This window comes from Myotis davidii, unplaced genomic scaffold, assembly GCF_000327345.1.
Source record: "Myotis davidii unplaced genomic scaffold, ASM32734v1 scaffold346, whole genome shotgun sequence".
NCBI classification, from domain to species: Eukaryota; Metazoa; Chordata; class Mammalia; order Chiroptera; family Vespertilionidae; genus Myotis; species Myotis davidii.
This window is the reverse complement of record NW_006297386.1, coordinates 61,561-88,403: the sequence shown is the minus strand read 5'-3', so window position 1 is coordinate 88,403 and position 26,843 is coordinate 61,561. Positions and strand designations below refer to the sequence as shown.

The 26,843-nt window shown below is 37.8% G+C and overlaps 1 protein-coding gene across 1 annotated transcript; it reads right to left on the bottom strand.

Moving 5' to 3' along the window:
• Positions 1-1,192: 1,192 nt before the first annotated feature.
• On the bottom strand, positions 1,193-22,207 carry LOC102775376 (sulfotransferase 1C2-like). The gene is made up of 7 exons (XM_006773160.2): positions 22,175-22,207; positions 17,332-17,406; positions 14,595-14,779; positions 12,252-12,378; positions 7,290-7,384; positions 6,950-7,136; positions 1,193-1,917 (listed from the first exon to the last, which is right to left on the bottom strand). Exons 3-7 carry the CDS (start codon positions 14,673-14,675, stop codon positions 1,799-1,801), a joined length of 609 nt encoding a protein of 202 aa, XP_006773223.2. The 5' UTR covers positions 14,676-14,779; positions 17,332-17,406; positions 22,175-22,207; the 3' UTR covers positions 1,193-1,798.
• Between the last annotated feature and the right edge of the window lie 4,636 nt (positions 22,208-26,843).

Sequence of the window (26,843 nt, the reverse complement as noted above, 5' to 3'; positions counted from 1 at the left end):
TTGGTGGCTTTATTATTATTTTAGCAAAGGCCAGCTTAAGAGTACCGTAATTAAGTTAATAACAATGTTCCTACCTATATAGTTTAAGTTTAAAAAATTTGGCTCTCAAAAGAAATTTCAATCATTGTACTATTGATATTTGGCTCTGTCGACTAATGAATTTGCCAACCACTGCTATATATCACATTTGGTTTATCCATTAATTTATTGATGGACACTTGGATTGGGTGAGTAATGCTGCTATAAATACAGATAGAATATTTTTGACTGACTGATAATAGTCTGGAAACTAAGGCTCTTAGTTATACCTGTAGATTGTTGACATTAAGCAATTTCCTATTAACATTGGGTTACAATGACCGCAAAGGTACCTTACAGTTAGATCTAAGATACAAGATGCCAGCAAATAAAGTCCTGTTTCGGTTCTTTTGATCTCAATGGTTTTTTCAATCCTGTGAGATGGTGATGGAGCCTCATGGGATTTGGTGCCTCTGGCACAAGAGTCAATGTCTTCACCTGCAGTCTCATCAGATCCCCTTCACCTGACTGACTGCTTTCTCATTCTCTGCACATCAACCTCAGGGAAGGTTAAGTGTGATTTGAGCTCCAACATGAAGATGAGGACTTGACCAAGATCTCGTCTGGTTGCCTTCCTCACTCTCTAACCTCAAGTATTTGGGGAAGGTAGGTGTCTTAGAAAATCTCTGTATATGTTAATTTTATAAAAAATAGAAAAACATAAATTGCATTAAGCAATAGGAATACATTTTATTTGTAGCAAATATGTATATATAGAAGATTCATGAAGATCTACTATTGGCTGAATTGTGATAAACTTGGTACAAAAACCTCCAACAGATGTGTCACTAAAAATAAGATTCACAATACATTGCATTGGTGTTTGGTTGAATTAACTCACTCAAGCCATTGTTTTGGTTTCATAGCTCAGAGTCATATACAGTATACATTTTGATTTCCATTAGCCTTGAGTTAGATACTATGGCACAAATGTAAACAATATGAACCATACATTGGTTCATAACCAATGTATTAGAATTAAGGCAATAATCCTAAAATAAGTTCACTGAAATACCATTACAATGTCCTCTAGGCTAAAGCTACAGGAAGATTATACTTTTCAAAACTGGAAAATAAGAAATTTTGTAATTTGAATGGCTTTATTTAAGATAAGGGACATACTGGAAAGCCACACCAGTGTTAATTTAATGCAAAAGGCGTATCTTTTCATTCTTCATTTCACCAAAATACCAGATTGTGATCATCTGATCTAATTGACCTATTAGGTGTTTTTACTTTAATAGATGGTGTTTGTCATTGCTTTGACACTAGAGAATATTTCCACATGGGCACCAGGGAGTGTTGAAATAAAAATGTGTGTTTAGGGGTCATGATGGTCCAAACAGCCAAGAAATAGATTCTTTTCAGACACTGGTTATTTTAGATAATCCCTCACCTCTTTTGTTGTACATTAATGCAGTTTATAGGACACCCACAGTAATATGCTCTCTGAATAACAGTAATCTCCTTGCAATATAAATATACTGAAAGCAGGCATATAATTTAGCTATTCAAAAAGTATATACTTTCTTTTATTAATAATTCTCTGCTACTATAAAATATAATAATAGTCTCTCACACATGGCACTTTTGACACGTTCATAAAGTGTTTGTTTCTCATTGAAGGAAATATCTGCTTTCCACATTGGTAAAACATATTTATGTATTCCACAAGCGCTGTATCGCGTAAAATGGAAATTGGTTTCATTTTCCATTTATATTAAGAATAATCTTCAAAGTGTCTTGCTAGTTCGCTGTGTTTCATTTTCTCTGTGAACAGTTCATCAAATACTCTCTCCTGCTTTGAAGTAAAGTAGTTTATCCAATCACCCACAGCTCCTGGAAAAATTGGAAATGTATCAGACAAGAACCAATTTAAATGTATAGTAGTCACAAAAGAAAAATGTCAGATTTATAATAAAATGTGGACAATTTCACCTCCTGGTGATAAGATGATGGGGAAATTATTCTTTTCATTTGCTTATCTGTTGTTTCTAATTTCTTTAGTAATAGTTGCATGTCAATTTGTAGAGTTTAAAAAGTTACTTCTTAAAAAAAAAGGAAGATTAAAAATACACAAATGTGCCCAGCCAGTGTAGCTCAGTAATTGAGCATTGACCTATGAACTAGGAGGTCACGGTTCCATTCCTGATCAGGGCTTGATCCCCAGTGGGGAGGGCCTGCAAGGGGCAGCCAATCAATGATTATCTATCATCATTGATGTTTCTATCTCTCTCTCCCTCTCCTTTCTTCTCTGAAATCAATAACAACATATTTTTTTTAATATATTTTATTTATTTTTTACAGAGAGGAAGGGAGAGGGATAGAGAGTTAGAAACGTTGACGGGAGAGAAACATCAATCAGATGCCTCCTGCACGCCCTCTACTGGGGATGTGCCCACAACCAAGGTACATGTCCTTGACTGGAATCGAACCTGGAACCCTTCAGTCTGCAGGCTGATGCTCTATCTACTGAGCCAAACCAGTTAAGACAATAACAACATATTTTAAAAATATACAAATGTCCTAAGTTTTATGATAGCAGGCAAAAATTATCTCACCTAAACCTAATCAAAACCTAAGGCAGACTGTGGATAGAATGAGGCTTCATTTATTTCCTGTCTGTGCACCTCCAGAGCAATAGCTGTGCTGATAACACATCACAGGGGTGGGTAATTGGTCTCATTTTGAGGAAATTTATCTTACAATATTGATAACAGAGAATTGAAAATAAAATTGAAATAAGATAAATACAGTTGATCCTTGAACACTGCAAGGATTAGAAGCATCCACCCTCTCCCTAGTCAAAAATCCATGTATAACATTTGGTTCCCCAAAACTTAACTACCGATAGTCTACTGATGAAGCCTTACTCATAATATAAACAATTGATTAACACATATTTTGTATATTATAGACATTATATACTGTATTATTTCAATAAAGTAAAGTAGAGAAAAGAAAATGTTATTAAGAAAATCATAAGGAAGAGAAAATACATTTACAGTACTTATTGAAAAAAAGAATCTGTGTATGAGTGGGCCTGCGCAGTTGAACCCATGTTATTCAAGGGATAACTGTACTTCACGCAGTCCATCGGCCTCTCCTGTTCTTTCGCGTCACCCTCTCAGCCTTGGCACAGCCTCAGAACTGCCCTTCTCACATCCGTTAGGCACACTGGCCAAGCCCCAGCCCTAAATCTTGCCCACCCTGGTCTATTGTTTTTTCTGGCCCTACACTTCATCCCGGGGTCTAGGTGCACTGAAGCATTGCCTTCCCCCGCCCTTCCTGCCCCTCCCCCACACCATTGCAGACAGTCATAAATCATTCTCTATTATATATTTTTGCCAACTAGTTTATAAACTCTTTTGAATTATGGACTGTGATGTATTATTGTCCATGTGTATTCCTGCAGTACTGAATCCAATGCTGACTATAGAGTAGATGCTCAATAAAATCTCTGGTTTGATTGAATGTCAGACAATGTCACCTACAGCAAAGAAATTTATTTATATTACAACTTAAGAAATGTTTGGTGTTGATTCCTCATCCAAAAGACCGAGTTTAAAAAGAAGTAAAGTAGAACTCTTCTGTTTGCAAAAAAAAAGAAAGGAAGGAAGGAAGGAAGGAAGGAAGGAGGGTGCACAGCAAACTTGGGTGGGTGGGGACTTGCAACGTCAGGGGTGGGGCCATGGCAGGGGCCTCTGCACGCCTGCGGCAGGGGAGGGCTGATCAGCAGCCATCACAGCTGCTGTGAGGCCTGGAGAGAGAGGCAGGGCCTGATCTGCAGCCACAGTGAGGATATCCTCAGGGAGGATAAATAAAAAAGAGAGAGAGAGAGAGAGAGAGAGAGAGAGAGAGAGAGAGAAAGAAAGAAAGGAAGGAAGGAAGGAAGGAAGGAAGAAAGGAAGGAAGGAAGGAAGGAAGGAAGAAAGAAAGAAAGGAAGGAAGAAAGAAAGAAAAGAAAAGAAAAGGAAGTATCAGAGGGAAGATCCCAGAGTCAGGAAATGACATAATGACATTGCTTCTAAAGCACCCCACTGCTGCCTTCTTTCTTTTGACCTGACTTCTGTTTGCTTGGGTTTTGATTTATTTTTTCACTCTGATTTTTTTAAAAAAATCTTTTTAAAATAAAATAGTAGCTATATATGTAGGTTAGAGGAATTACATATAAGCAAAAGAAGATAACAAGTCAAGGAAATGTACTCAGCTAACATGGCTAAAAAAACTGGTTGGCATGCATTCTTCCAGATGTTCTTCTTTGCAAACATATAAATGCATATAAACCACATTTTAAGTCACACAGTTATAACCTAAGTTTCCCCTGCTTGTTATGCTTTATCATCTTCCCATATTAGTATTTATGTGCCAACAATGAACGTTAGGGAGAGTAGGGTAAGACTGTTTGGATTCAAGTTTTGACTCTACCAGCTACTAGTTGCATGTCTTTGGACAAATTATTCAGGTGTTTGGTGTCTCAGTAAAATGTGAATAATAGAAATACCACTTTCAGAAGTCTGCTGTCAAAATCCAGACAAACCAAGTAGTGTGCCTGGCACATAGCAAAGCACTCAGCAAATGCTAGTTATTTTTACTCAATAGCTTTCATGACTCCATAGGAAACCCCTATATGGATGTGACTTAATATGTTTATTTTATTTTTTCCTCTTTTCTTTTTTACTTAATATGTTTAACAGTTTCTGATTAGTGACCTTTTAAGTACATTCTAGGTTTTTATTCTTATAAGCAACATTGCTACATACTTCCTGTTCACACGCCTTTCCATACCTATAATTCTCCCCCTAGATTTTCGTATGTCAGAGCCCTCAAACTTCTGACATTTATGAAGACTAGCCTTGCTTATCACCTTATCCTGGCCCCATAGTCATTTCCTAGAATATCAGCTCTATTTCTGAGTTTAAAGTAAAGACGCTGCAGGCACGAATTCGCCTCTGTAAAGTGAGGATTATCTCTCTGTGCCACGGATTCTGAATCAACGACTTCAGTAGTTTCTTTGAAACTCTTACTTTCAGAGGATGGATCCCCCACCCCCAATCCACCCAGCAAACATCCTTTGTTTAGTTCCTCGAATAGTCCAAATTTACCACTGGTGCTCATGGCGACTAGTATCAGTGAGGATTTTCTACTATCAGCCCTCTGTGCTTTGTTAGGTATAAGATAAAGAAACCACTTTTAGATAGAACTTAAATGCATTCCAATGAATGTTATCAGCCACAACTTTGTTGATAGGACTTCACCTGGAAATACCTGCTAGGATCACACGCATGGCAGGTCAGAGATGAACTCTATTATCATTAGAGTAAAAGTTCTCAAACTTGTATGATAAGATGTGTGGATACTGAGAATTAGCTAATCAGATCTCAAAGTGCAGTGATGGAAGATGTCAGCAGCAGCACTGGATTCCAGTAGCCATCAGAACTTCATTTCTCATCATCCTCTTTACCATGGTCGCTCCCAGTCTCTTCCTGTTTTTCTCCCTTTTGCTCATTTCACCTTCCTTCATGCATCCTATTCTAAACACTTTGTCTTCTCTTTATCTTCTCACTCCCACTCTTAACTTTTTCTGTACCCTGAGTCTCTCTCAAGCTCCCATATCATCTTGCTGTCGTCCTCCACTATCAAACTTCTTAAAAGAGTGCCCCTTATTTGCTGTTCCTTTCTTTATTTCTCATTTCTTCAAACCCCTCAACCTGGCTCCCATCCCCACTCTCAGAATTCACGAATGATAAATCGCCATGGTTGACCCTGTCTTTCTTCTCAATTCTGGCTGATCTCCTTTCTCGGCTTGTCTTGGGCTGTTTCATTCCCATTTATGTCAGGTTCCTAGAGCTTCCCCTTCTGTCCCTTTCTCCACTATGCCTTCCTACTCACCCTGAACAATTTTACCAAATTCCACAACCTGCTGGTGGCTCCTACACTGACTTCTAAGCTGAGCTCCCCTCAACAGGCTCACTGCCAGTGTCCCGATTACCAACCACCATCAATGTTTCGTATCTGGACTATTACAACAACCTCTTTACTGGACTTTCTGCCCCAGCTTTCAATCTCTTCTAATCAATTTTCCACACATGTCTGACCATATCAGGTCCCTTCTTAAAGGAACAAACAGGCCAGGAAAAAAAAAAGACCACTGAAATCCATCAAAGCTTTTGCTCTATGGCCCCCATGCCTTCATCTTCCTCGTTCTGCTTCACACATCACACACCATTTTAGTGCATCTGGTTCTGAGCTTCTTTTCTTGCTGTTAGCTTTCACTACCCAACCTGCTTCTAGGTTACACGTTAGGACTTAGCAGAGATTTATTTCCTTCTCTGTGTGTTTCCATTCAGAAGCACGTCCTTAAATAACAATCCCAGCTCTCTCTCCGCCCCTTACTTACTCCTGCAGGGTAAGTTATTTGATTGGTGAGTTTGGGAAGAGACACTGTCCACACTCTTCTGTTCCTTCCTCTCTCCTGAAGAAAACATGTCATGTACCGTGCTCTAAGCGACCAGCTCCGGTGTGGGGACAGGACTGCCTTTGATTCACTGTGACTCGTAGCATGTTTATAAAATTCCAGGCAACTTATTAGCAAACACATTGGTCTGAAGATCTGAGACACATTCTTCAAATAACTGTGTCATTTCTATTTGCCACCTGTGTTTTTCTCTCAATTGGGTCCTAATTGGGCATGAACATCTCAAAGTCTGGAATAATGCAATTTAAGAATTTCACCACTGATGGATGACACTGTGTAAGCTGTTGTGCAAGCAACGGGATGCACGATGGTGAAATGGGGGCTGAAAAGGTAAAATAGAACTACTTCCAAACAGAAGCCCCAGGCAAAGCACCACCGCCCTTTCTGACTTACCTTTCCTAAATACCAGGTTCTTATTCGATGTGAGGGCACAGATGGTCTTGTGTGGATCACAGTTTTCTTTGGCTGCATTATTTTTCATTTCCTTGAACGATGATTTCCAAGCAATGTGATTGATTTCGCTTTCACTCACATTTATACCGAGGAAAGTCGATATTTTCTTTATGCTTTTAGAAAGATCCTGAGCAATAAGCAAATACATAAATAAGTGTTACCCATCAAAACACTAAATTCATTCCCTCAAACATGAAAACAGAATTCATTGATTGATATCCTGTATTATTAGCTGAATTTGACTTAAATTTTGATTGTTGACATGTTAGGAAAGACTTACTTTTTTCATTTCTTCATAGAATATAAATAGAATGTTTTCATCATTTTTGTGGTCTTCCCAGCTTAAAATGTGATCAAACCAGGATCCATACACAACTAGGAGAAAAGTGAATTGCTGAGTTAATACCACGCATTATGGCTTTGGGTCCCTGGGGTCTTCCCACTTCTGCAAAGTTGTCAAAGCAAGGTGCATACATCTTAGACACCGGAATGAAGAGCTCAGAAGAGCTCAGTCTCACTACTGTTTCAACTAAATACAATATTGTGAAATGAAGTAGGGTAGTGACACCTTTTGATAAAGCTGTGTAGGGTTTTTCCTTATTTTTAATAACTTTTTTTATCATCAGGAAAAGTGACAGCAGAAATACAGATACACATTTTCCTAATAATTGTGTTCTGATAACTGCTCTAGATCTTGGGAGACATAGAGAAACATTGAGAATTTGTCATTTTCTTTCTGTAATGTGACATGCTTTTCATAATTGTAAGTGCTTAGCAGAAAAAGTTATAAACTACCCCCCCCACACACCCAAAAAATAATTCTATCAGGCATCTTAGTTCAAGGTTGAGAATTACAGACTCAGGGATTTGTAAGTAGTTGATATTGTCTCTTTAATGTTTTGTTAATTTGACAGACTTAAAAATCTCCAGGGCTTCAAAGTAAAATACTATCATGCAAAGTAACCTCTATAGTTGTGATGATTAAAAGCAAACAGTGAGCAACTTGTCAGCACACACACACACACACACACACACACACACACACACAATGACTAGTTTGACAATCTAAAGCATAAAATAATAATTTAATATACATCTTTCCAGGAATCTTTATCATGCAAAGATTTGATACTAGCTAGTGCCCCAGTCATAAAAGAACTACTCTACTAGTGATTTCCTGAAGATCTGCTGACTATTGGATTCATTTTAATAAAAAACATTTATTAAGCCAGCACTGTGCTATATACTAGTACAGTTTGAACATTAAAGCTTGAATAAATAAAAGTAAAATTAACTCCAAACTAAGGGCAATTTTTCATGGCTTCAGCTCCCGAGGAAGCCAAGGACAAGAAAATAACTAGAACAGATTTTTGAAACAAGAGACTACAGTGCTCATTAGAGTCAGGAGCCTGGGGCTGTATAATCAGAACTGGTTCTTAGGAGAGCTGCCCAGATACAGTTTTTGGTTATCAGCAATCCCACTGCAATTTCAGTGCCTTACCTAATACTTTGTCTTAGAATTACCCAAATTACTATGCCAGTCATAAGGGTTTATCTTCTAAGAATTACCAACATTTTTCCAAGCACAAACACAAGTAGGAGAGAAACTGATTTCTCTCTCACACAAATTTTGGAAGTTAACTAGTCCTCTAGTTTGCCAGACTACCTCACAGTCTTAGCGGACCTCTCTGACTCCCACCAGCAGCCACAGCCCAGCCCTTGTGGGTAATATCACTGCCTGGAGTTGATAATGTGGAGCCCTCAATAGGGTCTGGGGGAGCCCATGCTTCTATGGCTGAATGCTAGGCAGGGATAGAGACTGGGAGGCACACTGGGTGGGCTGGGCAAGGTGGGGATGGGGGGTGCAGTGTGATTGACCTGCCCATTATGGTTATCCAGTAGAAAATGTATTCCAACATATCCAAAATAGATGGAAGAAGAAACCTGTGGATCCTAGCCTGATCATAATTTGAGAGCCAGCTGTTCTATTATTAACTAATTAATTTAGACTCTCCCTTATTCCAAAAGGACTCAAACTAGCCAAAAGAATCTAAAGACATTGTCTGCCTGGGCCTTTCTCACGAGTGGAGGAAATTACAGTTTGTGTTCATTTTTAAATCAGAACCCTCATTGACCAGGTCAATAGCTTTAAAGAAAATATAGTTTCCAAAATTGAGATTTGACATCTTGCTTTTATGGGAAATACTTTTCTCCTTATCCTTCACTTAATTACAAAATTATTCCACCACCTCCTGGCCTTAATTAACATATGCCTGGATGGCCTTTCTTCTGCTATCCACAAATTACTCCTTCCCCTTCAGTGGCCTTGAATACAAGTTGCTCTTTCTCAAACAATTCATGTATCTTAGGACCTGGAGAGCAAGTCAGCAGTCTCTGTTTTCTAAGGACTTCCAGAATTCCCTCCTAGACAATCCAGGCTCCTCTAACATGTCCTTTGAATCTAGCACCCTTCCCATCCTGGTTTCAGCCGGAAATTGACCTGATCTCTCCATTACACTCACTGAAGACTCGGATTTTAGAAGATAATCTTCTGTGGCATCTCAGGTCTTACTACCAACTGTAGCAACTTTATTTTTCTCCCTTTCTCCCTTTACTTGCTTCCCTTTGTACATCCCCTCAACGATATCCTCATCAATACCTGCATTTCCTTGCCCCCTTATAATTTATTTTAGTCATCCAGGAAACACTCAGTATTGGATCAAAACACTTCACCTCCTTTCCATCTCACCTGCGACTGCTAAGTTCTGCTGGAGAAATTCATACCATTCTGTACTGACACCACTGCAGATTCATTTTCCGGTCTCAAGGGCGCCAAGGCTGCCTGGCAAACCGATTTGTCCTGCATTAACACATTCTCCTATTCTTCCGCTGTTTCAAAACTCCCATAAATTTCTGCAAACCCGCTTATATCCAGTTATAATGGCCACCTTAGTGTTTAGTTTCTACAAAGCATTCTGATGATAGATAATTGCGCAGAAAACAAAACTCACTGGGATGAAGTGGCCTAGGAAACATAGAGTTCTAATATAAAACGGGAGAGGGGGTTACAGGGAATAAAGAGCAAATGCTAATACGTGTTTCATTGAAATATTAATCTGCCAGGATATCTCCAGGATACAATTTATAGTTATTGTTTCACTTGAAAACCTAAAGTGTATTTTTAAAGTGTGTGAAAGACAAATTAGATGATTAGATAAATGTGTCACTATCTTTATCTTTTTGTTTGTTAATTCTCACTTGAGGATATTTTCCATTCACTTTTAGAGAGAGTGGAAGGGAGAGGGAGAGACACAGAGAGAGAACATCGATGTGAAAGAGACATATTGATTGGTTGCCTCCTGCATGCATCCCAACTGGGGCCAGGGATCGAACCTGCAACCCAGGTATGTGCCCTCGATCCAGAATTGAACCCAAGACCCTTCGGTGCATGGGCCAATGCTCTAACCACTTAGCACACTGGCCAGCGCTCTGTGCCTACATTTATAGAAAAATAATCTCTCCAACAGAATCAGTTAGACCATACCCTGAGACACTGAAAATTACAGAGAAGGCCAAACCAGAGCTCATGCAGTGGAGAGGGAGGAAGAGTGAGCCACAGTGTATAATAATGGGAGACAAACACAACTTATTTTCTTCTTGAGAAAAAGCAGGCTCTAGATCTGTTTTAAAAAACTAATTTATGTATTTAAACTCTGCTTATTCCAAAAATGGAAAAGAGGCAATGTGAGGCATGTTAACTATCTTCAAATATTTAGAAGACTAGCATGTGGAAGACGAATTAATGATTGGGGCACAATATTTTGGCTGGATGAGTTATGGCACAGTGGTAAGAGCAAAGATTTTGGAGCTGACATCTGAATTTAAATCTTGGCCCTACTCCTTATTAGTTATGCATCTCTGGGCATGTTATTTGGCCTCCCGAGGTCTGCATTTTCCTAACCTATAAAATGAGGATAATAACACTTACCTCATGTGGTCTAGTGAGGATGAAAAGAGATCATGTGTGCATAGCACTTAGCTAAGTGTCTGTATCACATGGTAAGAATTTCCCCCCAACATTTTCGAAGTACCAAGATGAAAAGTGCTCCTTTGGAACAGGAATGTGGAGTGTGAACCTGTTGTCAAGGTTAAGTGGTTCAAGCTTAGGCTCTACAATTCTTGGAGATGTAAAGGGAATTAAACATTGGGAGGGTGTTTTAAACAGATGACCTTTAGTGTATCTGTCATCCCTGAAGCTTTATGATTCTAATAGATGTGTGCCATTAAATGAGGAAACATGGTTGAAGTCGTATGAGACCAGTATATTCTTCCCAAGGGAATACATGTATATATTTGTTGCTGGTGACTTCTCAATGTCCTTATATTAAGGTTACACTTGCTGTGGCCTCTCTTAAATGAACAAGCAAGAGCACAACAATTACCATGTAAAATAGTGAAACTAACAATTAAGATCTGCACTAAGCCCCGTAGGAGAGAAAATCTTCCATTTCTGAATCATGTCTCCTTTAAATTCTGTATTGTCTTGGTATATTATTTTTGTTGAATATACCCTGGGAATTTAGAAGGTTTGTTTTTTTTTTGTTTGTTTTTTGCTTTTTTAAATGCTCCAGACACCACTGAATTTATTCACAGGAAAAAATGAGTAAATTCAAAGGTCATACAGGACCGAAAGATAGCAGGACCAACATATACTACGCAGCTCCATCAAATGACATATCATTGTGGTATTTTCAGGACAAATTACTTCCTGTTAGTTTTCATGAAACCAAATGCCAAGATGGCTAATTCTTTCACATTTGTTTCACTTGGGGAATTTGAGGGTTCTTTTCGGGGGTGCATTGTTGTGTTGCATTATTATCCACACAGGTATATATAAGGCATGTTTTGGGCTCCCTGTCTAGGTCTCAACTGTATCTCATGTACACCTATTAGTGCATATTATTTCACTGAAATGACCAATCATATATATTTTTAAAAAGAGATAGATTATTGACCAGGATTAAGGCTAATAAGAAACTGCTCATATGTACTATCCATGGGGGATAAGGAAGACTGTGAAGAAGCACAATGAGAAAGAATTGCTTGGAAGCAAACAAATCATCTATTCAAAGAGTACTTCCGAACGTAGACATGGGCATCCATTTACACTTTTAGAAAATGCTTTCATTCTGAGCAGAAAAGCTCACTGTATATTACGAGAAAAAACCATTGTCATATTTACCATTTCCTTTCAGGAACAGCTCTAAAAACGCAGCCCAGGTTTCCACGCCAGGGAGATTAGGGTTCTCTCTGTAGTAATGGAATAGAGAAACAGCTGTGTCTTTTGGATTCCTAACGATGTAGATAATCTGTTAAAAAATATAAATTTATTTTTGGGTGAACATAGCCCCACCACAAAACATTTCCTAAAAGAAAGTAAGAGCTGGTACTGGAAGTATCAGGGGGAACGCTTTGTAAAGTATATGATTGTCTAACTACTATGCTGTGCATCTGAAACTAATACAAAATAATATTAAAAGTAAACTGTATTTGAAAAAAAATGTTTAAATAAAAATATATAGAGAAAGTAGAAGCCAAACTTACCCATGACAGGCACGATTTTTTGGCAGGCTCAACTAATTATTAAACACAGACTCAAGCCAGTGTTTCTCGACCCTTAATGTGCATATGAACCAGCAGGGGATGCTGCCAGCTCATCAACCAGGTGAAGGTTGTCTGGGCTGGTCCCTTAGGACATCAGCAAGAGGCAGCTCATGCTCTTGGGAGACCAGGGGCAACCAGAGTCTCAGTCCCCAGTAGGGGTCAAAAGAAAAGGGTTGTACCTAAAGGCTGTACCTTTAGTGTGGTTGTTTAAAGGAGCACCCTAACCTTTTTGAGCTTCAGTTTCTTCGCTTATGAAAAGTAAAATACCCACTCCTCTCACCTTTGTAATGTGTTTACAAAACACAGCTCGATCTCTAGTAGGCATTTGGTGTCAGTGTTATTGCATTGCCCTGAGTAATGGTTATTGAGCTCACCAGACTCTTTTTTTAAAAAATATATATATTTTATTGATCTTTTACAGGGAAGAAGGGAGAGGGATAGTTAGAAACACCGATCAGCTGCCTCCTGCACACCCCCTACTGGGGATGTGCCCACAACCAAGGTACATGCCCTTGCCCGGAATTGAACCCAGGACCCTTCAGTCTGTTGGCCAACGCTTTATCCACTGAGCCAAACCGGTTAGGGCTCACCAGACCCTTTTTCCCCCCAGATCTCTCTCTCTCTCTCTCTCTCTCTCTCTCTCTCTCTTTCTTTCTCTGTCTTAGAGACGGTCTGAAATGAAAATGCTCGGTTGAGTGAAAGTGTAATCAAGTTAGATACACTTTCACCTGTTCTGATAGATTTGCTGGGGATACAGACAAAACTATCACATTTACTTTTCTTTGGGCAGAAGAACAGATGGTGTGCACAATCACATTGTGGTCATAGAGCTATAATCATTGGAAGAGCTGCTTTGGTTTGTGCTCATTTGACTGCTAGGTAATTTTTGTTATTTTTGGAATATGGCTGACATTGTCTAAAGCGGTTTCAGTACTGGGACCTTGTTACAATAAACACATATATCTTGCCTTTGCTTTTCAAATTTATTTTTCTGATCAAAACAGAATTTTTAAAATGCTCCTTATGTAGACATTTGTAAAGAAAATAAAATCCAACTCTAATGTCATATCATAGAAAACCACTTGGCATGTTGTTATATTTACATCTAGATCTTTTTTTATGTGTATATGTATATTTTAATTAAACTGAGATTATTCAGTATACATGTATTTAAAACATGCTTTATACTTAATCTTATTCCATAAGCATTTCTCCATGGAAACATAAATTTGAATATGAAATATATGAAAATATAAATATTCTTTTAAATTATAGCTAACCTTTAAAATAATAACAATGTGGTAACTTTATTTTTAAAATAACTTGAGGTAACTATTTTTTTTAATTGTTTTATTGCTTAAAGTATTACAGAGTATTATATATGTCTCCTTTTTCTTTTCTCCCCTTGACCTTCCCCTAGCCTCCCATACCACCCCCCCCCAGTGTCTGGTGTCCATTGGTTATGCTTATATGCATGCATACAACTAATTTTTATATAAAAATTTTTTATTCCCTTTCTATAATAATCCCTTACACAAATGGTAAAGTAATTAAAATAACATTAAGGCAATATTTCTTTTCCTAGACATCACTATTTAAAGCAAAAACATTAAAACCAAGCTCAGAATGGAATAAGACATTGTCTAGTGTAACTATAGTTCACATTTCTTTCATTACCAACAGATTATTAAAATAATTTGTATAAACTAGGTACTGTGGTCAGACCTTTACATGCATTGTCTTGTTTAATTTTTCCCACACTGTATGAGATTGATACATTATTCCTGTATCAAATGAGGAAACTAAGACTCAGAGAGCATCAGCAATTTCCCAAGGTCACACATCTTGTAAGTGGCAGAGCAAGAATCCAAGCTCAGTTTTGTGGTATTCCCAACCTCCTGCCCTTCACCATTGAACTTACCTTGCATTGCTTTTGTTTAATATCCACTGGTAGCATGTTATAGTTCAAATGTGTTGGAATGACTCTTCTCTTACAACACATTTTTAGCTCTTCAAATTTAGAAACGTCTCCCAATTCAATTGGAGATGTTAGAGTAATTTCAGCATTGGGAATATTCTCAATGACTTTTGCAATCCAGTGAGTGCCTTCACATAAAAATAAAATAAAATTCATTTTTAATTAAATGGTCCTCTTGGTGAAATGAATTTAGAAAATTAGCATTAGGTTATAAAGGCAATGAATGCATTAATTTTATTATAATAGTTAGTTCTACCTCTTGACACCCATTGAAACCTGTTGAAATACTTAAGATGTTAATTCATTAGATAGGAAAAATCACATTTTGAAACATGAAGCAATATGAGAACTGTGTGTACTATTTCCTCAGCTTGAAATACTCTTCTATGCTACCACTCACCTCTAATACCTTCTCTAATTCCCATTAGTCCTGTAAGCACATGCATCTTGCTCTTTTATAAACTGTCTTCTGAGTCCCCACTCCCTTGGAATAATTTCTCACCCTTCAAGTCCCTCCAAAGTAACAGACCCCATTGCTTGTATTTATGTCTATCTTCCCATTTCCTCCTTGAAGATAGACAGTGGATCTTATTTTTGTTTGTGTATAAATACAAAATAATTGTGCAAACAAAGCATCAGAACAATGAACAAATGGCATATTCAGAAACCTTAGAGATGCAAGCCTGCTACCTCAAAGTCTGGAAGGAATACCACTTTATCATATATAATAAAGAGCTAATATGCTTATTAGACTGGATGGCAGAACAACCTTCTGGAACAACCAGTGGGCAGGGCCAAGGGGCAGCCGAGGCCACAAGGGTCGAGCCCCTTGCACGAATTTCATGCATCGGGCCTGTAGTGTTTACATAAACCAAATGTAGATGCGTTCCAATGGTGTAGACCAGCCGTGGGCAAACTACGGCCCATGGGCCGGATCCGGCCCGTTTGAAATGAATAAAACTATTGACAAAAAGACCGTACCCTTTTATGTAATGATGTTTACTTTGAATTTATATTAGGTCACACAAACACTCCATCCATGCTTTTGTTCCGGCCCTCCGGTCCAGTTTAAGAACCCATTGTGGCCCTCGAGTCAAAAAGTTTGCCCACCCCTGGTGTAGACCAAACATGTCAAACTCAGGGCTGGCTGCGAGTTTCACATGCTTGGGTAGACACTGTACGTGGAAACAGGGAAGGAGAAGTTTGGGTGCGGAGGATTTTTGCTAATTTGAAAGCAATGTCCCTGAAGAATTTAAATCTGCCTTAGTTTCCATTTATCTCTTCAAAGTTTTACAGACAAATAAATATTCATAGGTTAAATAGAACTTTCATTTGCATTATATATTTTAAATTTATTTTTTCGATATATTTTTATTGCTTTCAGAGAGGATGGAAGAGGAAGAGAGAAATAGAAACAACAATGATGAGAGAGAATCATTGATTGGCTGCCTCCTGCATGTTCCCTCCCCCTCAACTGGGGAACAAGCCTGCAACCTGGGCATGTGCCTTAATCGAGAATCAAACCGTGACCTCCTGGTACGTAGGTTGACACTCCACCACTGAGCCACACTGGTAGGGGTATATATTTTAAATATAAACATATAGCATTCATGTATGTGACTCATATAGTAGTGACAATTGTATTATTTTAACAAAATATATTGATTCCTTCTAATGAAGAAGAGAGACCACACAGTTTTGTGCTGCTGAAGGAGACCTCCTAGCAGCCGGTGGGAAGATGTCAATTTATGGGCACCAGTATGTACAGTGGAAACCTTATATATGGTTGTTTATGTTAGTATAAATTAACCACCTGTTCCAAGAATTTTAAAAGTATCACTAATTACTTTCTAAACTAATATATTATTTTAAGACAAGATGTAATTATTCACAGAGCAACCTATTATAAAAGGAGAATACTGAAGTATTTTGAAGGCAATCATTTAATTTCCACTTGCAGCAAGATTTTCCAATAAAAGATATATAAATATATGGTTTATATTTATTCTCAAAAACACCCCTGTGTGAGCTCTGCATTATCCAAAGGAAGGGTTTCTTGGGCCAGTGAAGGATTTAGTAAACACACAGCTCAAAGGGAGCTTGGCTCTTAGTTGCTGAATCCAGGAGAGCAGGTATGTGTTCAGCCACACACAGCCACTATTCTGGACATAACAACAGGCAGCTGGATATTATATATCCTAGTCACTTTTAAGAATAAAAAGTAATATATTATTAATTTAAATGATATGGCATAAACTTTAATAATAAAAGTATTTATGGTTCTTATTAACCTAGAAAAATAATATTTATTTATAAATCAATTATTAACTATAAATGGAGCAAATACTATTTATCACCATGCCTGGTACAAAGTACTAAAAAAGATAATTTTATAATATTACAGATATCATGCTTATTATATATGTCAACATTTGTATGTCTTCATGAATAAAATAGAAACAAGAGTGTAGTAAAGCTCTAATTTCTCCAGTTGAATTTTTTCAAAGCACTTTTTTTTTTTGCCTCTCTCCTGTCAAACTTTTTCATTACACTAAGGGTTTAGGACAATTTAATTTCCTGTGGAAAATTCTGAAAAACAAATGATTTGTAAAATTCATTATTATATTTATAATTATTATTGTATTCCTACATTTACAAAATACATTAAAACAAACTTTACCAGATTTTGGATAGGACACCAGAAATACATCATCTTCTCTTGCGTGGAAAGAATCCAGGGAATTCAGAAGTTCTTCTGAAGACAAAGTAGAAAAGAGGGTCCCCTTGAATTTATGAAGAACTCCTGGCTGGTTCTGGGATGACATCTTTCATCAAATCAAGCAAAAATTACTAAACACTAACTCTACACAAAGCACAGAGCAAGTATGGGCACTGATTTTTATCCTAGCTCAGTAGCAATGTAACATTAGAATTATTGAGCTGGTATTCCAATTGGAGAACCATCTGTATATATATATATATACCTTTTGCAATTTTCACAAGTGTAATTTTTAAACCATAACCGAGCCAAAGTTTACTATGAAAATGATGTTATCTGAACTTCACTGATAATGCATATGACCAAATATTTCCTGCACTTGTCACTCAGAATAATTTACATACACAGTTTTCAAGCTATTAAAATGTAGTCATTAAAGGGACTAAAGTTAATTAAATCTCTTGGCCTAAATAAGGAAAGACTTTTAGTGGCTATAATGAATTATATCACAGTGGAAATGACTGGGAAAATTGAACTTCTTGTTAATATAAACACTAGAGGAAGTAGCTAATATTGCATTTCGGGAAGAGAGGAGGAATAGAATGAGGAAAAAATAAATTCTTCTAGGAATTGGCAGACAAATCTGTGACTAACATAAACCTTACAGGAACAAAAGACAACATGACAATCAGGAAACCCAAGCCAAAGAAGAGACATACACAGCTATGATGCACACAGGAAGTTTTTGATGGATTAAATAACTTGTCTGAGTCATTCTTAGTTTTTGTCACTAATATAATCTTCTGGATTCAATTAGATATGTCAATAAAGTGCCCAGTTACTTCAGTGAACCACAGTTGAATCTTTTTTTGTTTGCTGTCTAACCATTAAAAAAATATATATACCAGCCAAAACCGGTTTGGCTCAGTGGATAGAGCATCAGCCTGTGGACTGAAAGGTCCCGGGTTCGATTCCGGTCAAGGGCATGTATCTGGGTTGCGGGCACATCATATATATATATATACCAACAAAGAAATGATCAGCATTTTAACTGAGCACAGAAATTGTAGCGGTCTACCATGTAAGTAATAACTGAATAAGAAAGACATACCTAACAGTGGCAGAAATGAAAGTTAGAATGATTACATATTGTGGACAAAAAAAAGGAGGTTTTATGGGAAGTCACCTCACTGGGTGATCTGATCATAAATCCCTAACTAGGCACGTCTAGTGGGTAGTCATGCCCCAGACATATAATGTTTTAGTAAAAGATTTATCTTTGTCCTAAGCAAACCCTGTCCATTGTCTTTGTGCAGCTATATGAACACACCTTTGAAATAAGCATAATCACCCCCAGAGAGCACATAATCTTAAGTATCCTGCTACTTCCTTCCACGTTTGTGTGAACATCCTTACTTTACCTCCTTAATGTCAAATGCACAAAAGAAACTGCTGTTCTCAGAAACATTTCTCTCAGTCTGCTGAGGTCTTCCTCCAGGTGTATCCTTTGTTTGACTCAAATAAATATTTATAAAAGACTCTACAGGTTTGGACATTTCTTATGTTGACAGCATAGAAAATTCCAAAGAATCTAAAAATAATTAGAATGGCTCTAGCCGGTTTTGCTCAGTGGATAGAGCATTGGCCTGTGGACTGAAGGGTCCTGAGTTCAATTCCAGTCAAGGGCTCATACCTCCGTTGCAGGCTCCCGGTTCTAGTCAGGGAAATGTGGAGGCAACCAATCAATGTGTCTCTCTCACATAGGTGTTTCTCTCTCTCTCCCTCTCCCCTCCACTCTCTCTAAAAATCAATGGAAAAAATCCTTAGGTGAGGATTATAAAAATAAAATAATTAGAATGAATGTGTAAATTGAGTATGGTTTCTGGATGATGAGGTCAACACATGAAAATAAATTGTATTTCTGTATTTTAGCAATGTTTAAGTCCAAATAAGTGAGTAGTTGTTTTTGTTTGTTTGTTTGTGTAATTGGTTTGGGTTTTGTTTTATTTGCTTATCTGTTTCTTTTTTTCCAACACAATGCTCTTAAAAAAAAGGTGTAGGTTTTCTGTGAATATTATTGGTGCTCCCTTCATGAGACAGAAGCCACACCCATAAATATCTTCATGATAAGACATATTCTCCTTTGGAAGGAGCATCAGGGAGCTTTGAGATGATGCCTTTGAGATTCTTAGAAGCTTTTCGTCTAGCAGATAAGGTCTGAGAGACATACCCTTGGTATTCTTAGAAGCCTATTGTCTGCCTGGGAGGTCTATGAGACCCAAACATATTATGATCTTTCTGAGCTGTCAACAAAGGATCTCATGGCGACACTCTGGACTTCATCTTTACCCCACCACCATGTTTTGCTGGTAGTGTCATGGATGTGATCTTTGTTCTGAAGCCATTTCTTACTTTGAGAACCTGTTGCCAGCTAGAAAAACTGTCTTGGACCCTATTTCCACAAAATTTTAATACAAAACTCAACAGTTCCTTCTTCATCAAACTCTTTCTTCTCTTTTTGTTCATGGGCACTAGGAGAGGTCAGTTATCATTGTCAAAATTCTGCCTGAAAATCTCCTTAGCAAAGCCACATGGTTGTTTAGTACTCTACCCATTTTCCATACTTACTCAAGGGTTGGTGTTGCTAATTGGTCTGCCATTCATAACTCACACCCTCTTTTATCCGGCCTCCAATAGTCACTTTCTCAATGACCATCAAGAGTTTGAAAAGTTCCCCCCTGGTCAGCGTGGCTCACTTGATTGGGCACCATCCTGTGCACCAGAAGGTTTCCAGTTAGATTTCAGGTTAGGGCACATACCAAGATGGCAGGTTTAATCCCTGGTCAGGGTAAATACGGGAGGCAGCCAGTCAATGTTTCTCTCTCACATCAATGTCTCTCTCTCTCTCTCCCTCTCTCTCTCATCAATAAAAACATATTTTAAAAATGAGTATAAAAACAAAAGAGTTTGCAAAGTTTCCTCCTGGCCTATCAAGCTTCTGCTCACATCCAGTCTCAAAGTCATTCTTACCTGTTTCAACATAAAAATGTCCAAACCTGTATTTTATGAGCTTACTTGATGCAAATTGATGACACATGTTGAAGAGCAAGATCTCAAATGCTCTGGAGAATAACAGTTTTGCAGCTTCTTTTATGCATTTGAAATTAAGGAGAGAACTAGGAAGATAACATGGAGGTAGGAAAAAGTATGACAGGATAGTTAAGATTGTATACTCTCTTGAGGGTGGTTAGAATGTGTTAAAGGTGTGTTCACCTAGTCCGTGGTCGGCAAACTGCGGCTCTCGAGCCACATGCGGCTCTTTGGCCCCTTGAGTGTGGCTCTTCCTAAGCCTTAGGAGTACCCTAACTAAATTAATAACAATGTACCTACCTATATAGTTTAAGTTTAAAAAATTTGGCTCTCAAAAGAAATTTCAATTGTTGTGCGGTTGATATTTGGCTCTGTTGACTAATGAGTTTGCCGACCACCGATCTAGACAAGTCTCAACTGGGCTGACTGGGCACTTCAAGTCTCTGCCACGTATCTGTTCCATGCCAGTAGGCTACCTCAGGAGTGTCCTCATGGAGACGACAGAAACACAAGAAAGAGCAAGGCCTCTCGAGTTGTAGACTTAGAAGCACCATACTTGCACTTCTGCTTCATTCTATTACCCAAAGCCAGGCACATGGTCAAGTCCAAAGACAGAGGCAAAGGAAACTTCAAAGTTAGATGCCCAAGGGGGTAGATGCAGAGGGGGTAAACGATCATTCAACCCATCAGCAAGACCTATCAATTCTACCTTAGAAATACTTTCCACACCTGTCCAATACTCCTTCTATCTTATTGCTACCACCACTTCAGTTCACCATGATCTCTCTTACCTATCAGCACCTGACTGCTCTGTCCAAATCTTTCTTGTCCATTCCTTCTCAGACCATTCTCAATGCAGCAACGAGAATAAACTTAAAAAGAAAACCTGCTCTGACCACTCATTTAATTAAGTCTGCCAAATGGTTTCCTATTGTTCTCAGGATAAAGGTGAAACTGACTAAGGCTTAGTCAATATACCCATCTCTCTCCCAATATTCTATCTTGATGTTCTCACCATCTTTTAATGTAAATAAACATGTACACGTGGTTATGCTAGGGTGAGGTGAGAGTAGTATACAGGTGTGACAACTCATCCGAGAGGTTTTTGAGCCCAAGTCTGAGATACGACTGTTAAATTGGCTTTGCAGAGAAGAAATCTAAGAGGTCAGAGGAATGGGATGGAAAACATACACATGGTGCAACTTCTTCACTAAGTTAGGCAACCTGCTCTCTGGAAAGGGACTATTAAGCCAAGACATTCTTCAAGACCGAGGCTGACCAGAGATGCCTTTTAGTCCACAGGGACTTATCCTGTTCCTCTTTCAGAGTTTGAGGAGGCTGATCAGGAGCGAGGCACCATCACCTTATTCCTGTCTCTTCTCCCCAATTTTCTCAGGGGAATATTTCTGAATATTAGAGACATGGAAAAAAATGACATATTCTCCTTTTCTCTCTCCTCATGTGGGGTTTTCACAATGTAACTACAGGGGCCCTTAGAATTCTTTCTCTCTCAGTGATCAACAAGAGGCAAATGTGAGTGCTTTAACCTCAACAAGTGGTCTCAGTTGAATCTACCAGAAAAAAAAAAAAGGTGTAAGAGTGAATTTTGCCCTATCACAATAATTTAGATCTTCACCCAAAACCAATACTTCCATCTTTGGAACACATCATAATTCCTGAACTTGTACACTATTTCAAGCTTCTTGGGTCTTACCTGGACTGCTCTGTGTCCAAGTAGAGTTGTTTTCCCCTCCATTTGGTATGGATTCCAAACCCTCTGCCTTGTGCCGAGAGAGAGAGAGAGAGAGAGAGAGAGAAGAAGAAGGAGAAGAGCACAGATTGGTTTGGCTCAGTGGATAGAGGGTTGGCCTGGGGGTTGAAGGGCCTGAGGTTCGATACCAGTCAAGGACAAGAGAGAAAGAGCAGGAGCAGGTTTTTGGAGCAGGAGCAGGTTTTTGGAGGGAGAGGATGAATTTGCTGAATTACAAACCACTCCTAAAATTAGTGTCTTAAGACAGTAATGTATGTTATCTCCTGGTTTAATAATGTCACTGGGCTCAGCTGTTCTCATTTGAAGTTCAGTTAAAGCACCTTTCAAAAAGCTTAGCTTGAACTGAGTAGGAGGCCAAGGAAATGGAAAGGCATTTTCATATATAGGACTGTGACGAAAGAATGTTTGGAATTTGGCATCAGGATGTGGGGTGTAAAGAAAAATATCCCAACATAATGTGCAGTATTGTTTATAAAAACATAACGAACTCAAGGAAAGAAGGTATTTTTTTCCCTGTAGTTTTTTTTTTTTAAAATGGTAACTTTAAGTGCCAGGATAAAACAGATTCCAGAACAGGAAATGTGAAAAAATAAGAACAGTAACCAGCAGAAGAAAAAAAAAATCAGATAAGAAGGCAATATCAGGTAAGGTTCATAGGTAATGCAAGCAATAAAGTCATAAAGAGTGCAGTGTCAACATAAGAAATGTCTAAACCTGTAGAGAATTTTCGTAAGAGTTTATTTGAGCCCAAACTGACGTCAATTATTGGGAAGCAAGATTTCAAATGCTTCCAGGATTACAATTTGCAATTTTTTCTTTGACTCATGTACTTGGACTTAGGAGGGAATTTTAAAAAGATTACATGAAAGTGAGAGAAAGCAAGGCAGGGATGGGGGTTGGATTACAGAATACTTAACAAGATGATGTGCTCTCCTGAGGGTGGTTATGCCTTGCAGGAGGGTTACTGCTGGCATTTCAAAGGCGTTGTAACTCCGATGCACCAGAACAAGGGACAGGGCTTGCTTAAAACTTTTACCTAAAAAGTTAAATGCCTGGTGCATGGCTACCCCGACACCCTGTTAGAAATGTATGTATGAGGTTACTTTCAGTAGAACGCCCCCCCACTCCTTTTGGTCCACAGTAGATATAAGTGAACATGTAGCAATGTTGTGATACTAATATTTTTATAAATTTATTTTTCTTTTAGAACACTTTCTTATGAAGGAACAGTGGCTCCAAGGAACAGAACCAGAAAATACTCTTTTAACATACTTTATTCAACACTTACCATGGGCCAAACATTCTTCTGGCTACAGGAAATTAGACTCTGAATAAGACAGAAAAGGACATGATTTCATAGTTCAGGGAGACAGATAATTTAAAAAGAAATCAACAAGAAAATATCTAGTAATGATACATAAAATAGCAAAAGCAAAAACATGGTGATACAAAATAGAACCACGGGGAGGCTACTTTAGTTTGAATGGTCAGGGAAGGTTTCATTGGTCCTCATTGAGAGTAAAAGCATGTATTATAGAAGCAAGTGAAAAGAATATCGCCTCAGGCCAAAAAGTACAGATATTGAGGAATTTGCAAAGAGAGCTCTGATACTGTTATTGTTCTCACCAGGAGAGCAAATTCTCAGCTGAACACAGATATATATAGCCATGATTAAAATGCAGTGTTAGTGAGTGGAAATTTGTTTTTTAATTTGTTTACCTCATTGTTTTATTTTTCTCTCATGGAGTGTTTGCTTGCCTTTGCTATATGTTGAGGGAGGTTTTTGGCAAAGATGAAATAATGGGGAGCTGGCTTACTTTCCAATTTGAAACAACTAAAAAACAAAACAAACCAATAAAAAATTAGGGTGTCTCCCCAAAATGTAGTATACACACACTTTGAATTATTATAAAGGCAGTGTTTATTAAAATACATTTCATTTTCAAAATTGAGCTATCCGCTGTTAAAGTGTGTATATATTTTTTGGGACACCCTGTGTATATGAAGATATAAGGAGCAATGATATTCAAGACATTGGACATTGGGCAAGGATAGTTTATCCTAATGATACTACCACATATTTCTTATTAAATGACTAAATCTAAACAGCTAAAATTAAAGAGTGTCCATGCCCAGTTTTAGTGAGAATGTAACAGAATTAGAACTCTCATAACCACAAGAAGGAAAGTAAAAAAGTAATAATATTAAATATATCTTAAATGTTAAACATATCCCTGCTCCATGATCCAGCCATCCTACTCTTTGGTGTGAGAAATGAAAACAAACATTCACACAAAGGCTGTTACATGAAAGACCAGAGCAGGTTGATTTGTGATAGAAAAAACTGGAGAAAAAATAAGTCCACCATCAGGTAAATAGATAAATAGTTTATGTCATATTTATCTGATAGAATAATGTTCACGAAAAAAAGAAGGAATGAACAATTGATACATTCAACTACATGGATGAATCTCAAAATAGTTTAGCTGATTTAAAAAAAATCCAGAAAACAAAGAGTACATATTGCGTGATTTTATTTATAGAAAGTTCTAAAAAGTGTAAACTTGTCTGTAATGACAGAGGAGTGGTTTCCTAGGGCTGGGAAGGAGGCCCCGAGAAGCAGGAAGGAGAAATACAAAGTGGCACAAGGAATCTCTTGGGTGTGATGATATGCTCACTACGTTGACAGTGGTGATGATTTCATAGGTGTGTACATATGATGACTGTATACTTCAAATCCGGGCAGTTTATTACACTCCAATTACACCGCAATGAAGCTGTTAAAATTATTGAGGAAAAGGTTTCAATTCCAGAACCTGACCATCAGGGATCCAGGTAACACTCTTTGCTATTTAATGTGTGTGTGTTCAATATAAGGTAGGTCTTGAATATTGTTACTGAAATTATCTAATGAATTACTTATCTTTATAAGTTGTTAGACGTCTTTGTAGTTATAAAATTGTTTAGTAGTCTTCATAATGCAAAACTATTGGAAATACCATGTAATTATCTTGGTGTCTTTCTTGCAAAAGTTTCTTATTTTTATGCTTGTCCTCTCAGTGGCTAAATATGTACTATTTTCTCCACCCTCCGTGCCTGCCACTTCCATCTTCTGCCTCATGCCCTTCAGTCTGCCATTTCTACCAACCAAAAAAAAATGTAGCATGTCAAAAGGCAGACTCAGCCAAAACATTACAGACTTTAAATATCAGGGCTTTATTTCCTCATTTTGCTCTTGATTCAGAGATACACTTTAGGCAAATGAGATTCAGTTTTGGAAACTATTTTATACCCGGACTGTGGGTGTTTTTCTTTGGTACTGAAAATTAATTGCCTTTCTTCTTTTGAATCTCACACACATATTGATTCATAGCTATGAAAAAGCTCAGCGAGGAATATGAAGTACTGTTGGGACTGAGTAGGGAGAGAGCATTAGATGTTTCAATCAAGCAGATCCTGCTTTATTGCATCGCTCAGTTTGTATACCATGCTCACACCCACTGTGAAAGATTGCTAAAAGCAGCAGTAACACCTAATGAAGTCAGTGCTAACTGAAGAATCAACGCTGTCAAGTTTCCTTGTTTTCTCATGAGCTTTGGAAAAGACACATGGCAGAGGAAAAAGTTAAGATGGTACGGGAGGTTTTTGCTAACATGGAGAGGAAATTCTTTGGAAGATACAGAGTCCTTGTCACATAAGGTTTGTGAAAAGTTATTTGCTACTAAGGTTAAAACTCACAAAAATGAGATTCCTGTAGGTACTACAATTCTGACTTTTTTATTCTCTTTTTAAATTCTGCCATTTTTGAGGGCTTAGTAGATTGGCATAGTGGGAACAATAAAAAAATTTAGAACCGATAGTGTATTTTATTTAAAATTAGAGGAATTCAGTTTTATTTATAATCTATGTATATAGAGGCCATCTAGCTTGTGAATAAAAATAGGACTGCCCAGCCAGCGTGGCTCAGTGGTTGAGCACCGACCTATGAACCGGGAGGTTACAGTTAGATTTCCAGTCAGGGAAGGCAGTGATCAGTGGTTCTCTTTCATCATTGATAATTGATGTTTCTATCTCTCTCTCCCTCTTCTTCCTTCTCTGAAATCAATAAAAATATATTTTAAAAAACCCAAAACTAATACATCTAATTTTCTTTGTTTAGTCTACCCTATGGATACCACCGGTATCCTCTATTTCTAGACACAAATATGTACATACCATATGATTCCATTTATATGAAGTGCTGGAGTACACAAACCTAGTCTATAGTGTTAGAAAGCATTTCAGTGGTTGCCTGAGCCAGGATTTGGAGGGACTTACAGAAAAGGGGAAGAAGAAACTTTCTAGAGTGATGTAAATAGTCTATGTTTTACCTGGTTTGTCAAAACTCATCACACTGTGCACTTAAAATGGACTCATGTTATTGCTTTTGAGTTCTACTTCAATAAGGTAATTAAAAAAACACAATATTAAGATGCAATTTTTCACCTATCACATTGGCAGCAAATTAAAAACTTTGACAACACACTCTGTTGGTGAGGCTAAGGTACTCATATAGCTTGGGGAATAAAAAGGTGGTTCCGTTTCTAAGGAGGGGAATCTTATGCCTCTTGAT